Raw genomic sequence first — 15,384 nt, 5'->3', positions numbered from 1 at the left:
AGCATTGATTGTGAACAATGAGAAGTTTAATATATATTAATTATTTTAAATAACCATATAGAGGTATTGAGTACACAATTTAAAATGACAATTCAGGGGAAAGGTCCAGATTTAAGATACGCATTTAGGAGACGCTGTATAAATACTATGGAACTGCTTGAGGAGAATAAGTCCAAGGACTACAAGCCCTGAGATACTCCAACACTTAGAGATTACAAAAAGGTAGAATCAGCAAAAATATGATAAGTTGGGAAGCTGGAGGAAAACCAAGAGAGTATTTGTCATGGTAGCCAAGAGAAAAAAAATATTCCAAGACTACTGATGAGACTCTGATTAAGAAGACTGAAAATTGGCTACAGAATTAAGCACTCAGGGGTCATTAATAATTCTGACAAGAGATGTTTTCATGGAGTTGGAAGTGGTGAGTACCTAATCACAGTTGGTTCAGGAAAGAATGGGAAGGGAAGAATCAGAGATGGCAAGTATAAGTAACTGTTTTGAGAAGTTTTGTTGTAAAGAGGAGGAAAAAATAGCATAGTAGTTCAAAGACATAGGAAAAAATTTAACAGAAGATGTTACAGCATATCTGTATGCTAATAGCAATATTGATAAAAAAATTAACAATGCAGAAAAAAGATAAATATAGGAGTCAATGCAAAGCTGTCATGTTGGCCTTGGATAGGAATAGGGATGATTTATTCTTAGTAACAGAAAGGCCTTGTGGCCACCAACACAACTGGGTTAGCAGATTTCATGGTGGTGGTGGTGTGGTGAGACCAATGATCTCTTCTCATTGCTTTTACTTTCTTATAGTAATCATCAGAGTGAGGATGGGGAAGGGACATTGAAGGTCAAGGATAAAGAAGTGGGAATAGATTCAAGAAATAAAATAGGTAGGATTGATAGAACTTAATTGATTAAGACAGAGAAGAGTAAGGAGACAAGAGAGACTTCTGGTTTAGCAACTGAGTAGATGGTGGAGGTATCTTTCATTCACATAGAGAAGCCTGTGAAGGAGCAGGTCTGGGAGGAAAAGGAGTTTGATTCTGATATATAAAATTCTGTCTATTGTATATCCAAGTAGACAGGAGAGTCTGAAGCTCAGAAGAGAAACCTGAGCTAGAGAAGTAGATCTGAGAGTTGTCAACATAAATATGGTTGGAAGTGGAGAGGTTTGTGTAACTGCTATTTTCTCTGAAAGATAAAGGGATTAGTTGTTTGAGATAAGCAGAAGTTAGAAATAGATTCTGGGGAAGATTGAGAAAATTAATAAGGAAACAGGTACCCCTGGGAGCCCAGTTAAAAGTGGAGCTCTTATGTTGGGAGTGGTTCCAGCCCACCATTGTGGAGCCCTTGTCTTCAGTCCTGGAGCTACAGCCACCAGACGCTGAGACCTTCCTGCACCTTTCTGCTGGGTCTCCAGAGCTTGGTGCCATCTTATGGCCCAGCAATGTCTCTTGAACTTCAAGCCATCCTTTTACCTACACAAAATATCTTTTCCTCTTTGCTTTCCTGGTTAATTCCTACTCACCTTTCTTTGCCAGCTGGGCTACGGGCTTCTTCTTTGTACCCAAATAGCCCCTGATATATCTTATCACAGAATGAAACATACTTTATAGTCATCACAGATTTACTTATCTGTCTCTCCTACTGGACTAAAAAAACTTGAGGACAGAAACTTTTCACCTTTAAAATGACTACTGCATAGTAGGTACTATATATTTGTGAAATAAAGAACTAAAGTCCAAAGCCAACATAATTCTATAGGGCCATGTTGTCTCCAGCTTATGTCATGGGTAGATGTTTCTGGACATGGAAATCAAGGCACAATATCGGAAATATCCCTTTGGACTCAACATTACGCTGCTTTTCCTTTCAAGAAGTGGCCTTAATATTACCTACAGGAAGGAAAGACTCTTACCTTCTGTTAATGCGCATTAACTCTTGTGCCTTCCTTTCCTAAACACAACAGCCAGAGGCATTGTGTAAAGGTATTTTATTTAAAAATTAACACATCCTGCTTGGAAAATCAGTCACTTTCCATTCCAACTTCCATCACTTGTGCTTCAGAGCATAGTGTGTGGTATTTTTCTGGGTTTAAGGTGTAAACTGACATGGTGTTCAAGAACTTGTCCAGTGGGCATAGCTGGTCCGGGCAACCTCTCGGCACTTGCTCCTGTGAAAAAGACATTCCTCAGCAGGGACAGGACCCTGTCTTACTGTTTTCAGCTATGCTCAATGGTCTGTGTATGCACACATATAGCAGCTAGCAAGACCCCACTAATCAGTTCCAAAATAAGAGCACTATGCCTGCTTGTAAAGTCATTCAAAAACTTTTGAACTGACTGCGAAGATACAGTAAAATTAGGGCCAGAGCTGGGAACTGCTCTAGCCTTTGCCCCGGACAGCAACCTGCCGAAGTGGCCAAGGCACCAAGAGCGCTGACAGCACACACCACCTCCTAAAGACACCATCATTAATTTTCAAAACAGGCTTCTTAGTCAGGATGTTACAGCTTGGCAGAAACACTCAGGAGAAGGGGGGGAGGGTCCTGTTCCTACAGTCTATAATGGAACTGGGATAAGCCCAAGTCATAGCCTGCCTCTACATGTCAAATTCGGCCTATCCCTAGGCCACAGCCATGAGTTGCCTTAATGAACGCTGATTATACCAATGGAGGTTCCACTGGGCCCTAGGAGGGAGACTTGGTATTTGAAACTAGGTGGCTGGGATTGGGAGAAGGGTGCCCAGCTATCAACTAACCACACCTCAAAGGTCTTACCTTCCCATGGTAATACAGCTGCACAAACCACTCCTTAGATTCCTGGTGCTGGTAGAGTTCTATGGTCACGTCGACAGCAAATGGTGGCCATTTGTGGTCAAAAATCCCCAGGGCCATTAAGAGAGGCATGAGAGTCACATCATGAGCCGCATAGAGGTACAGCTTTCTGCAATGAGGAAACAGTTCTCCACAAATCCTTACTAAGGCATCTGGAGGCCAGGATACTACCTGCCTCTTTTCAGTAAGGAACAACACTTGCCTCAAAAAAAAGATGACATCTAGAAATCAGTTGAGTCTGGTATAAAACTCCTTTTAAGTAGATGGTGGGAGAAACCTTATTCCTACTCCCATGTTTTCATGAAGCGGAATCCCCACCGGAGTAGCCCTCTTGGCCTCCTCCCACCCACTTGCTCACCCACCTACCCACTCAGTCCTACCCCGATGAGTTTCAAAGAATATGAACAAATGTGCTTTGGGCCCTTCCTCTTTTCTCTCTGGAACCTGCCTGCCTAAGGCAAATGTTCTTCCTACTCAAGTGCGCAATGAGTTTAGTAGAGCAAGCATTCCTCTTTGCTGGGGAAGCTTGCATTTCGGAGAAATTAAGTTCATTTCAGAGAAATATTAATGAACCTCTTTTGCTCTCAACTCATTCTCCAAATGGTTTTAATCAGTAATAAAGTTGCTATTTTGATCCGTATCTATCTGACTCTTCTATCTATTTTGGGAAAGATCAAGGATCTTATATGTTGATCCCCAAACTAGAAGACTAGCACTGAGTCCTATAGTAGTCTACCGATATAAGGCCAATGGGGGCAAAGTGGCAAAGGCCAGCAGGAACTGTACTGTTATCATGGGTACTGTGATGGACAGGGATGGGCATTCCTGTAATTTGCTATTATAAATCTTGGCCCCCAAGTTCCTGAATGTTCCTGTTTCAACTCACTGTCCCCAGTCTTTCCTTGTGGGTCTTGTTAAAATGAAGATTCTAATTCAATAGGTCAGGCTGGAGCCTGAGAAACTAAAAAACTCCCAGGTGATGGTAAAACAAAGCCTTCATCTGCAGACCACACTGTGCTTAGCAAGTGCCTAGGATACAGAACATTCTAAACCTGTGGTCCCTATCCTGGGCTCCTAGGCTTTACAAAGTGGTGATGGAGGTTCACAAGCCACTTCCAACATTTTAAAATGCCTAATGGCATCTTATCTTTCTATATACTCAATGAAGGTATTCAAAATAAATAATCTATTAATCAATTCCCTTTGTTTTGGGTTATTATAATGGCAAATCAGTGTGACATCATAATTAGCTATACTGTTTGACACATGTTCAATTAGAAAAAAAACAAAAATAAATTTAGGAGTCTTTTAACTAAAATTAAAATTTTATAATATGGTAGAATGGGTGTAGTGGGAAGAAAGGTTAAATGTTGTGAATGTCTTTGGGACTCACGGCCTCTTAAATATCTACCTTCAGTCACTGACAGCCTAGTTCTTGCCCACCTAAAACCTGGGATTCTTCTCTACAGCCTGAGCCCTCTGCCCCTCACCCCCCACCCACTGCCCTCAGCTGCACAAAGCCGAGTTGCTGTACCACGTACCTATTCTGGCCGGATAAAATGTCAGGGTCCACAACTTTCAGCATGTTGCTCTCCAGGAGGTGGAGAAATGGTCCAACTGCCATCTGAAGACTTTCCCTATTGCAAGAAAACAACATTTAAGCCCCCACCAGTTACACAGCACTCAGAGGGCACAAGCTGATTCTTTCCCTGAGGACCTCAGACAGATCAGACAGAACTGAGAAAAAGACAAGTCAATTATGAGGAACAGTGATAGGTTGGAAGGAGAAACATGGCACTACCTCAAGTTTGAGGGTTCTTTGTGCACAAACTCTTCCAACATCAAATGCATCAGCATATAGACCTGGTATGAATGCAGCTGAGATGGGAGGAGCTGTGCTGGTAGGGTAACCAGAGAAGTCAAACAGAACTAGGCCTTCAGGAATAAAAGAACAAAGCTGGTAAGGACTTTCAGGAATTAACAGAAGGCCCTTAGAAAAGTGATCTGAAGGAACCACATACTAAACTATACCTCCCATGGGTCAGCAGCCTTGTTTGGAGATTAGACCATAAGGACCTTTCTTTCTCTCTTTCTTTTTAAAAACTAAGTGGGATGCAGGGAGGCAGAGACAGACTCCTGCATGTGCCCCAACAGGGATCCACCTGGCAAGCCCCTACCAGGTGATATTCTGCCTGGCTGGTCTGTGGCTCTGTTACTTGGCAACCAAGTTCTTTTATCGGATGAGGTTGAGTCCATGGAACCATCCTCATCACCCAGGGCCAAATTTGCACAAACCATTCAAGCCATGGCTGCAGGGGGTGGGGGGTGGAGGGGTGGAGAGGCAGATGGCCACTTCTCCTGTGTGCCCTGACCGAGAGTTGAACCCAAGATTTCCACATGCTGGCTGACACTCTAGCACTGAGTCAACTGGCCAGGGCTCATAAGGACCTTTCTTATTTACAGATTTGATTAACAAGAAGTTCAATGGTAGGGCTCTCATAGTTGGCACTGTGGCTCCACACTTTCGTTCTCAGGCTGGTCACCTCATGATCACAAGGTGGATGTTGTAACTCAAAGTATATTGTATCATAGTACTAAACAAAGCAGTAAAATGAGGGCTAGTAAGTGGCCAAAAGACTTGGTTTTGGTGCCTCTCACTTGTTATCAAAAAGGAAAATAAACCTCTCCTAGAATTCCCAGAACTGAATAACTGACAAAAGGAAATGGTGCTGCTGTGATTATCTTAGCCCAATCCTTATTTATGCTGACTGAATAAATGGCCGCCTATACAAATCAGGGAAAGTTGAGCAAGGATGAGGAGTAGGCAACCAATACTATAAGTATATACACTTTCCAGAAAATGTGTGCAGGCCAAGCAAAATTGGATGGCATTGTGAGGTTGTAACCATTTGTGCTTGAAGAAACATTAGTTTTATGAAATCAGGGCTAATTAAAATGAAAAATAAGCCAGTCTGAGAAAAACAAATACTGTATGGTTTTGTTTAAACAGGTCTTGTTTAAAATGCTTTACACCAGAAGAAAGTAAACTATGGCCATTGGTCAAATCCAACCCACCTGCCTGCTTTTGTAAATAAAATTTTATTGGAACACAGCTGTACCCATTTGTTTGCATATTGTCTATGGCTGCTTTCATGCTATATGGGCAGAGGTGAGTAGTTGCAACAGATAAAGCATAAGGCACAAAGCCTAAAATATTTGCTAAGTATATGTGTGTGTGTGTACGTGTGGGTGTGGGTGTATTAATGGAGAAGAGGGCAGTCAGTGACAATTTAAGTCTGTTGGAGCAGCTTCAGAAACAGATGAGGGAAAGTCGCAAGTACAGGTAATGACAGCAAGCTGAGTGGTGAGGCTGGAGCCTTCTGGATGCCCTCAGTGTAAGTGGACACACTGGCTCTGATTGGGAGAAAAGCAGTCAGAAGCTCTTATTCTTATGCAACACACTGCAAATTCTTGAAATGATAGCTGCTTTTCTTCCCACTCATCTTCCTAGCCCTGCTACTCTATTTCCAGTCCCCTCCTCTACTAAGTCATCTAAGCTGAGTGTAAGCTGAATGTACTTTTTAAAAAAATTAAATTGAAGTGACACTGATTAACATAATTATACAGGTTTCGCGCATGCAATTCAACAACACATCTCTATATACGGTATTGTGTTCACTGCCCCCCCAAGTCAAGTCTTTATCCATCATTATTTATCCCCCTATAACCTCCTCCAGCTGCCCCGCCCCAGGGCAATCATCACACTGCTGTCCGAGCCCATGAGTTTTTCTTGTCTTTTTTTGCTCAATCCCGCTACCTCTTTCACCCAGCCTCTCATCCCCACCAGCTGTCAGCCTGTTCTCTACGTATGAGTCTGTCTCTATTTTTCTATTAGTTTTGTTTTATAGATTCCACACATGGGTGAAACCATACAGTACTTGTCTTTCTCTGACTGGCTTATTTCACTTAGCCTAATAATCTCCAGGTCCATCCAGGCTGCCATTAAAAGGAAAGATTTCCCCTTTTTATGGTCAAGTAGTATTCCATTGTGTAAATGTATAGCAGTTTTGTTTTGTTTTTTATCTACTCATCTACTGATGGGCACTTGAGCTGTTTCCAAATCTTGGCAATTGTAAATAACATTTTAATGAACATAAGGGTATATATATTCTTTCGAATTCGTGTTTTGAGATATATTCCCAGAAGTGGGATCACTGGGTCTAAGGAAGGATTATTTTTAATTTTTTTAAAAAATGTTTATTTTATAAACAGACAGCCAACTAAATGGGAAATGATATTTTCAAACAACTGCTCAGATAAGGGTCTAATATCCAAAATATACAAAGAACTCATAAAACTCAACAACAAACAATCCAATAAAAAAAATGGGAAGAGGACATGAACAGACACTTCTCCCAGGAAGAAATACAAATGGCCAACAGAAATATGAAAAGATGTTCATCTTCTTTAGTTATTAGAGAAATGCAAATCAAAACTGCAATGAGATACCACCTCACACCTGTTAGATTAGCTATTATTAACAAGACAGGTAATAGCAAATGTTGGAGAGGCTGTGGAGAAAAAGGAACCCTCATACACTGTTGGTGGGAATGTAAAGTAGTACAACCATTATGGAAGAAAGTATGGTGGTTCCTCAAAAAACTGAAAATGGAACTACCTTATGACCCAGCAATCCCTCTACTGGGTATATACCCCAAAAACTCAGAAACATTGATATGTAAAGACACATGCAGCCCCATGTTCATTACAGCATTGTTCACAGTGGCCAGGACATGGAAACAACCAAAAAGCCCGTCAATAGATGACTGGATAAAGAAGATGTGGCACATATACACTATGGAATACTACTCAGCCATAAGAAATGATGACATCGGATCATTTACAGCAAAATGGTGGGATCTTGATAACATTATACGAAGTGAAATAAGTAAATCAGAAAAAAACAGGAACTGCATTATTCCATACATATGTGGGACATAAAAGTGAGACTAAGAGACATTGATAAAATTGTGGTGGTTACGGGGGGAGGGGGGAGAGGAAGTGGGAAAGGGGGAGGGGGAGGGGCACAAAGAAAACTAGATAGAACGTGACAGAGGACAATCTGACTTTGTGTGATGGGTATGCAACATAATTGAATGACAAGATAACCTGGACATGTTATCTTTGAATATACGTATCCTAATTTATTGATGTCGCCCCATTAAAAAAATAAAATTATTAAAATAAATGTTTATTTTATTGATTTTAGAGAGGATGAGAGAGAGCAAGAGAGAGACAGGAACATCTGTTCCTGTATGTGCCTTGACCAAGGTTCTGAGCTTCGGGACAATGCTAACCAAACTATCTGGCCAGGGCCACTTTTTAATTTTTTGAGATAACACCATACTGCTTTCCACAATTGCTGTACCAATCTGCACTCCCACCAACAGTGCATGAGAGTTCTTTTTGCTCCACATCCTTGCCAACACTTGTTTGTTGATTTACTGATGAAAGTCATTCTGACCAATGTGAGGTGAGATCTCATTGTGGTTTTGATTTACATTTCTCTGATAATTAGTGACATTGAGCATCTTTTCATGTCTATTGGCCATCTGTATGTCCTCTGTGGAGAAGGATCTATTCAGGTCCTTTGCCCATTTTTTTAATTTGGTCATTTGGATTTTTTGGTGTTGAGTTTTAGTTCTTCATAAATTTTGGATATTAACCCCTTATTAGATGTATTGGCAATATCTTCTCCCATTCCACGGGTCATCTTTTCAGTTTGTTGATGATTTTCTTTGCTGTGCAAAAACTTTTTAGTTTGATATAGTCCCATTTGTTTATCCTTTCTCTCATTTCCCCTGCCTAAGGCGATATAGTAGAAAAATTATTGCTGCAAGAAATGTCCAAGATTTTACTGCCTGTTTTCTTCTAGAACTTTTATGATTTTGAGTCTAATATTTAAGTTTTTAATCCACTTTGAATTTATTCTTGTATATGGTGTAAAAAGGTGGTCTAGTTTCTTTTTTGTATATACCTGTCCAATTTTCCCAAAACCATTTATAGAATAGACTGTCTTTACCTCATGGTAGTTCTTGCCTCCTTTGTCAAATATTAATTGACCATATAGGTATGCGTTGATTTCTGGGCTACCTATTCTTTTCCATTGACCTATAAGTCTGTTGTTATGCCAGAATCATGCTGTTTTGATTTCTTGTAGGATAGTGGGATTCCTCCAACTTTGTTCTTCTTTCTCAAGGTTGCTGTGGCTATTTGGAGTCTTTTGTGGTTCTATATAAATTTTTGGAATATTTGCTCTAGTTCTGTGAAATACACCATTGGTATCTAGAAAGAAATTGTGTTGAATCTATAGATTGCTTTGGGTAGTATGGACATTTCAATGATGTTAATTCTTCCTATACATGAACACAATATATGCTTCCACCTATTTGTATCTTCTTTAATGTCTTATAATTTTCTGAGTACGGGTCTTTTACATCCTTGATTAAATTTATTCCTAGGTATTTTATTCTTTTTGAAGCAATTGTGAATGGTATTTTCTTGGTTTCCCTTTCTGATAGATCATTATTAGTGTATAAAAATGCAAATGATTTCTGGATATTTATTTTGTATCTTGTTACTTTATTGAATTCATTTATCAGTTCTAGTTTTTTGGTAGAATTTTTAGAGTTCTCTATATACAATATTATGTTATCTGCAAATTATGACAGTTTTACTACCTTTTCAGTTTGGATGCCTTTTATTTCTTCTTCTCTAATTGCTGTGGCTAGAACTTCCAGTATTATGTTGAATAAGAGTGGTGAGAGCAGTCATCCCTGTCTTGTTCCTGACCTCAAGGGAAATGCTTGTAGTTTTGCCCACTGAATATGATGTTGACTATGGGTTTGTCATATATGATCCTTATTATGTTGAGGTATATTCCTCTATTATTACAGAGGGTTTTTAAAATAAGTGGGTGCTGGATTTTATCAAGTACTTTATTCTTCATCTTTTGATATGATCATGTGATTTTCCTCCTTCATTTTATGTGATATATCACATTTATTGGTTTGCAAAAGTTGTACCAAACTTGCATCCCTGAAATAAATCCCACTTGATCATGGTGTATGACCTTTTTAATGTATTGTTGGACTTGGTTTGCTAATATTTTGTTGAGAATTTTAGTATCTATGTCCATCAGGAATACTGAACTATAGTTTTCTTTCTTTGTACCAAGTGCCTTTATCTGGTTTTGGAGTTGGCATAATGCTGGCCTCATAAAAATGAGCTTGGGAATCCTATCTCTCTCTTGAAATTTTTGGAATAGTTTGAGAAGGATAGGAGTTAATTCTTTTTTGAATGTCTGGTAAAATTCACCAGTGAAGCCATCTAGTCAGGGACTTCTGTTTCTTGGGAGTTTCTTCATTACTACCTGTAATCTCTCTATTCAGATTCTCTGATTCTTCCTGATTAGTTTTAGAAGACAGTGTGTTTCTAGGATTTTATCCATTCTGTCCAGATTATACAATTGTTGGCATATAGTTGTTCATAATATTTCCTTACTATGCTTTTTATTTCTTTGGTGTCTGCTGTTACTTCTCCTCTTTCACCTCTGATTTCATTTATTTGGGTCCTCTCTCATTTTCTCTTGATGAGTCAGGTTAAAGGTTTGTCAATCTTATCTTTTTAAAGAACCAGTTGTTGGTTTCATTGATATGCTGTATTTTTTTTTAGACTCTATTTTATTTATTTGTGCTCTGATCTTTATTATTTCCTTCCTTCCCCTCACTTTGGTCTTTGTTGTTCTTTTTCTAGTTACTTTAAGTGTAAAGTTAGATTGTTCATTTTAAATTTTTCTTGTTTCTTGAGGTAGGCCTGTAATGCTATAAATTTCCCTCTTAGGGCTGCTAATGCTGTGTCCCATAGATTTGGGGTTGTTGTGTCCTCACTTTCACATGCTTCAAAATATCTTTTGATTTCTTCCTTGATCTCATTAGCCCATTCATTGTTTAGTAACATGTTACTTAGCCTCCATGTCTTTGTTTTATTCTCTCGTGATTGATTTTTAGTTTCATACTATTATAGTCAGAGAAGATGCTTGATAACATTTCCATCTTCTTAAATTTATTAATACTTGATTTGAGTCCTACGATGCCATCTACCCTAGAACATGTTCCATGTGCACTTGAAAAGAATGTATATTCTACTGCTTTGGGGTTAAATGCTCTGAAGCTATTAATTAAATCTGTCTGGTCTACTATGTGATTTAAGGCTGCTTTTTCCTTATTGATATTTTATCTGAAAGATCTATCCATTGATGTCAGTAGAGTGTTAAAATTCCCCACTATGACTGTATTACTGTCAATTTGTCCCTTTATGACCATCAAGATTTGCTTTATATATTTAGGTGTTTCTATGTTGGGTGCATAAATATTCACAAGGGTTGTGTCTTCTTGTTGGATTGCTCCCTTTATCATTAGGTATGTCTTTTGTCTCTTACTATAACCTTCGTTTTAAAGTCTATTTTGTCAGATGTAACTCTTGCTAACCCAGCATTTTTCCCTTTCCATTTGCACGAAATATCTTTTTTCCATCCATTTACTTTTAGACTGTGTATAACTTTTGTTCTGGGGTGGATCTCTTGTAGAAACATATATACTGGTCTTATTTTCTTATCTAGTCATCTACCCTGTGTCTTTTGATTGGAGTATTTAAGACACATGTAAAGTGATTACTGATAGGTATATATTTATTATCATTTTATTCTTTCAACTGTGTTCCTTTGTTTGTTGTTCTCCTCAAAGAAGGCCCTTTAACATTTCTTTTAATACTGATTTGGTGGTAACAAACTACTTTAAATTTTTCTTGTCTGGGAAGTACTTTATTTCTCCTTCAACTGTAAATGATAGCCTTGCTGGGTAAAGTAGTCTTGGTTGTAGGTCCATACTTTTCATCACTATTTTATGCCAATCTCTTCTGACCTGAAATGTTTCTGTTGAGAAATCAGCTGACAGCCTTATGGGAGCACCCTTATAAGTAACTAACTGCTTTTCTCTTTCTCCCTTTAAGATTCTTTGTCTTTAACCTTGGTTATTTTATGATGTGTCTTGGTATGGGCCTCTTTAGTACATCGTCTTTGGAACTCTCTATACTTACTGGGCTTATGTGTCTTTTTTCCTTCACCAGATCAGGGAAGTTTTCAGTTATTATTTCTTCAAATAGATTCTCAACTTCTTGCTCTCTTTCTCCTCCTTCTGGTACTCCTATGATATGGGTGTTGTTACACTTTATGTTGTCCCAAAGGGCCCTTAAACTATCCTTATTTTTTATAATTTTTTTCTTTTTTGCTGCTCTAATTGCCTGTTTTCTTTTTTTTATATTTTTTTAAAATCTTTTTTTAAATGTTTATTTATTGATTTTAGCAAGAGAGGCAGGGGGAGAGAGAAACAGGTACATTGATCTGTGCCTGTATGTGCCTTGACAGGGGATCAAACTGGCAACCTCTGTTCTCTGGGACAATGCTCTTAAACAGTTGAGATATCTGGCCACGGTAGCTGTTGTTTTCTAACTTGTCTTCCAAATTGCTAATTTAACCCTCTGCTTCTTCATCCAAGCTACTGTTTATTCCTTCTAGTATATTCTTAATGTCAGATATTATATTCTTTATCTCTGACTAGTTCCTTTTTATGATTTCTATTTCCTTTTTTATGCTGTTACCTCTTTATTGAAGTTGTCACTTTGTTCCTTGAGTACTGGTATGACCATTACTTTGAACTCTATCTCTGATAAGTTGCCTATCCCCATTTCAGTTAGCTATTTTTCTGGAGAGATCTGTTCTGTCATTTAGGGCCTGTTTTTCCCCCCCATTTTGTCTGTCTCATTGTGTTTTTTTCTATGCATTAGATAGATGTGCTATGATTCCCAAATTTATGGGGTGGCCTTATGTAATAGGTGCTCTGTTGGCTCCAGAAATGTCCCTTGTGTGGGTTACATGAACCCTCCTGTTGTAATTGAGTCTTGATTGTGGCGCTGAACCTCAGGCTGGCCAACTGTGAGGCTCTACCACAACCTACGCATGTGGGCTGCTGTGTAGGTGCCGACCATAGGAAGCAGAATTCACCTCAGCTGTTTCAGTGCCTGATGAGATCTCCCTTTTGATATGCTGCTTGTGACTAACTGGATCCTGCTCTGATGTCTGAAGCTGGCCATTGGGTGTTTTGGTTCTGGGCTTTTTCAGAGGGAGCATGGTGCAGGCCAATGTAAAATGCTGCTTATGACTGCCCCTCAATGACCTGTTTGAAGCTAAAAGTCCACAGTTTGTGGTTGCCTCTGCTGGGCTTAGGTGCACATGGGAAGGACCAAGCTGCACACCAAGGTTGGCTTTTACCAGCACCTGTCCTGGTGGTAGTTCAGCAAAAGTCCCAAGGTCCTCTGAGCTCTGCCTCCAGCTCCTCTGTCTGCCAGCTGCCTGTTAAGCTGAATCACTGAAAGAGCTTCTGGTGGGGTTAGGAGGGTGGAGCTAGTGAGCTCCCTGAGAGAGAAGTGCTGGTTGGGCTTCAGGAAAAATGGTGGGTGTGGCTCTCACCCCAAAGTCACAGGTCTGAGTCTGTCCCAGATTTTGACCCACCTAAGTAGGGTGGAGCCACTAAGATTCAGGCAGGTAGGGTGTAATGCAAGTTCCATACTGGTTTGAACCAAATCCTGCCCACCATGTCAGGTGTAATGTCAGGGTTCAAAGCCAGACAGGTTCAGGTTGGATTCAGGCAAACCACAGAACCACAGAGCTGAAAGGCATTGGGGCATTCTCATTTTTTGGATTCTCGCAACAGTGGGTGAGTGAACAGGTAGGGGAGAACTGCTTCTCATGGTAGTGGGTGAGCAAACAGGAAAATTACCCCTTGTGGTGGTAGGCATGCGATCCACACAGAGGGAAAGAAAAAACCTGTAGCCTCATATAGGCTACACACATTTGGCTTTCTGCTCTTCACTAATCATATAAAGTACTTGAAGCCGGAAAACAAGCGAGCAAGCCTAACCACAGCTGTTTTCCCTGCATAGGGCCTCTGGAGCCAGGAGTGTGGTTCTACTGAATCTCCCATTAGGGGGAAGTGCCAGTCAGAAACACAGGAAAGTGGGGTGAAATGCCCCCGCCTCAAAGCCAGACAACTGGATCACTGTCATCCCCTGAGTCTTTCCAGACCTCTGATCTCTGGCCAAGGCCAAAGCCTAATCTCCTCAGGGTGGGGCAAGAGAAAGTCCAGCAGGTGGGGCAATTACTTTAGCCCAGGCTAATGCCATAAAGAGGGCAGTGCTCCACCCATGAAAGATGATGACTGTGGTATTGGAGAATGACTTGGGATAGTGATCCTGGTGACTGTTCCCCACTGTGTCTCTCCCCAGGGCTGCAAACCTCTGACAGTTCTCAAGTGACTCTAGCCACTCAGCCCTCCCTCCACTGAAGCCCATGGTTAAGTGGCTGTGAATGAGATTTTGTGTATTGGCTCTTTAAGAGGGTGCCCATTCTCTGCAGACTCCCATCTCTTTCTGGCAGATAGAAACCTCACTACTTTTCATAGCTGTATGCTATGTGGGCACCAATTCCTGGCTCTGGTGTTCTGGGCTGGGGAGTCTGGCTTAGAATTTAGGATCTACACCTTTCAGGGGGAACCGCTCTGCAGCTGGGATACCCCTCTAGAAGCTCAGCTGTTGCTCATGGGGGCAAGGCCAGCCCTTTTGCATCTCTGTCCTTCCTAGCAGTGTTGATGCGGCTTCTGTGAATCCTTTGTTATAAGATTCCTCTTCATTTAGTCTTGAGTTGGTTATTCAGGATGATTATTCTTTAATTTAGTTATAACTCCAGTTTGATCCTGTAGGAGGTAGTGTAACATTCACCTACTCCATCACCACCTTGGATCCCCGAAATGCTCTTAACCAATCAGAAGAATATGTTTTTTGTAATTGGGTAACAGAGAAAGTGTCCATTCTGATAATGAGGGAATAGGCCTTCTATAAACAGAGCCCTAAGTATCAGTAATATAAAGAAAGCAGAGGATTGATAGTTGGAAGACCTGGGTCCAAATTTTGGCTCTGCCACTTGCTAGCTGAGCTGAGGCAAGGTAGCCCACATTCCATAGCCCAGTTTCTTCAATTATAAAGCCAGGACTTGGACTCTATCAGAGATAATGATACCTATCTAACAGCGAGAACATGAAAATTATTTGTAAACTAGGAAGTGATAAAGTGAACAATAATTATTCTTACTTCAGCTCTCCTACTTTAAATCCTTTGAAACTTACAGAAAAAGGTGTCGGTGATTAAAAGAAACTCAGTCAAGTGGTGGCTCCTAATTCAGTATAAGAGTGAACAGAAGCTCTAAATCACCAGTTCTGTTCCAGCTCCAAAAGTATAAGAACCTAACGCTGAGCCCACTCAGTAATCCAGCAGAATGGGCTAATTTCTGCCAATGCACATATACGGATGCCAGCTGGCAGGTGTCAGTGGCCTGATGAAACCCCCTTCCTCACACACTGGAGGCCTGACCAAGC

General features: G+C 40.2%; 1 protein-coding gene across 2 annotated transcripts in view; it reads right to left on the bottom strand.

Annotated features, from left to right (window-relative positions):
• Positions 1-1,979: 1,979 nt before the first annotated feature.
• The window catches only part of ACP6 (acid phosphatase 6, lysophosphatidic), a 36,044-nt gene continuing 22,639 nt past the window's right edge, over positions 1,980-15,384 (bottom strand). For both annotated transcript variants that reach the window (XM_066366095.1, XM_066366094.1), the window contains exons 8-10: positions 4,381-4,476; positions 2,783-2,948; positions 1,980-2,176 (exon numbers count right to left, since the gene is read on the bottom strand). In XM_066366095.1, coding sequence (XP_066222192.1) covers positions 2,030-2,176; positions 2,783-2,948; positions 4,381-4,476 — 409 coding nt within the window. In that variant the 3' untranslated portion in view covers positions 1,980-2,029. The remainder of the gene's footprint in view (positions 2,177-2,782; positions 2,949-4,380; positions 4,477-15,384) is intronic.

This window comes from Saccopteryx leptura, chromosome 2 (genome assembly GCF_036850995.1).
Source record: "Saccopteryx leptura isolate mSacLep1 chromosome 2, mSacLep1_pri_phased_curated, whole genome shotgun sequence".
In the NCBI taxonomy this organism is placed as follows: domain Eukaryota; kingdom Metazoa; phylum Chordata; class Mammalia; order Chiroptera; family Emballonuridae; genus Saccopteryx; species Saccopteryx leptura.
Note: the sequence above shows the minus strand (reverse complement) of the source record. Positions and strands in the feature narration are given on the sequence as shown.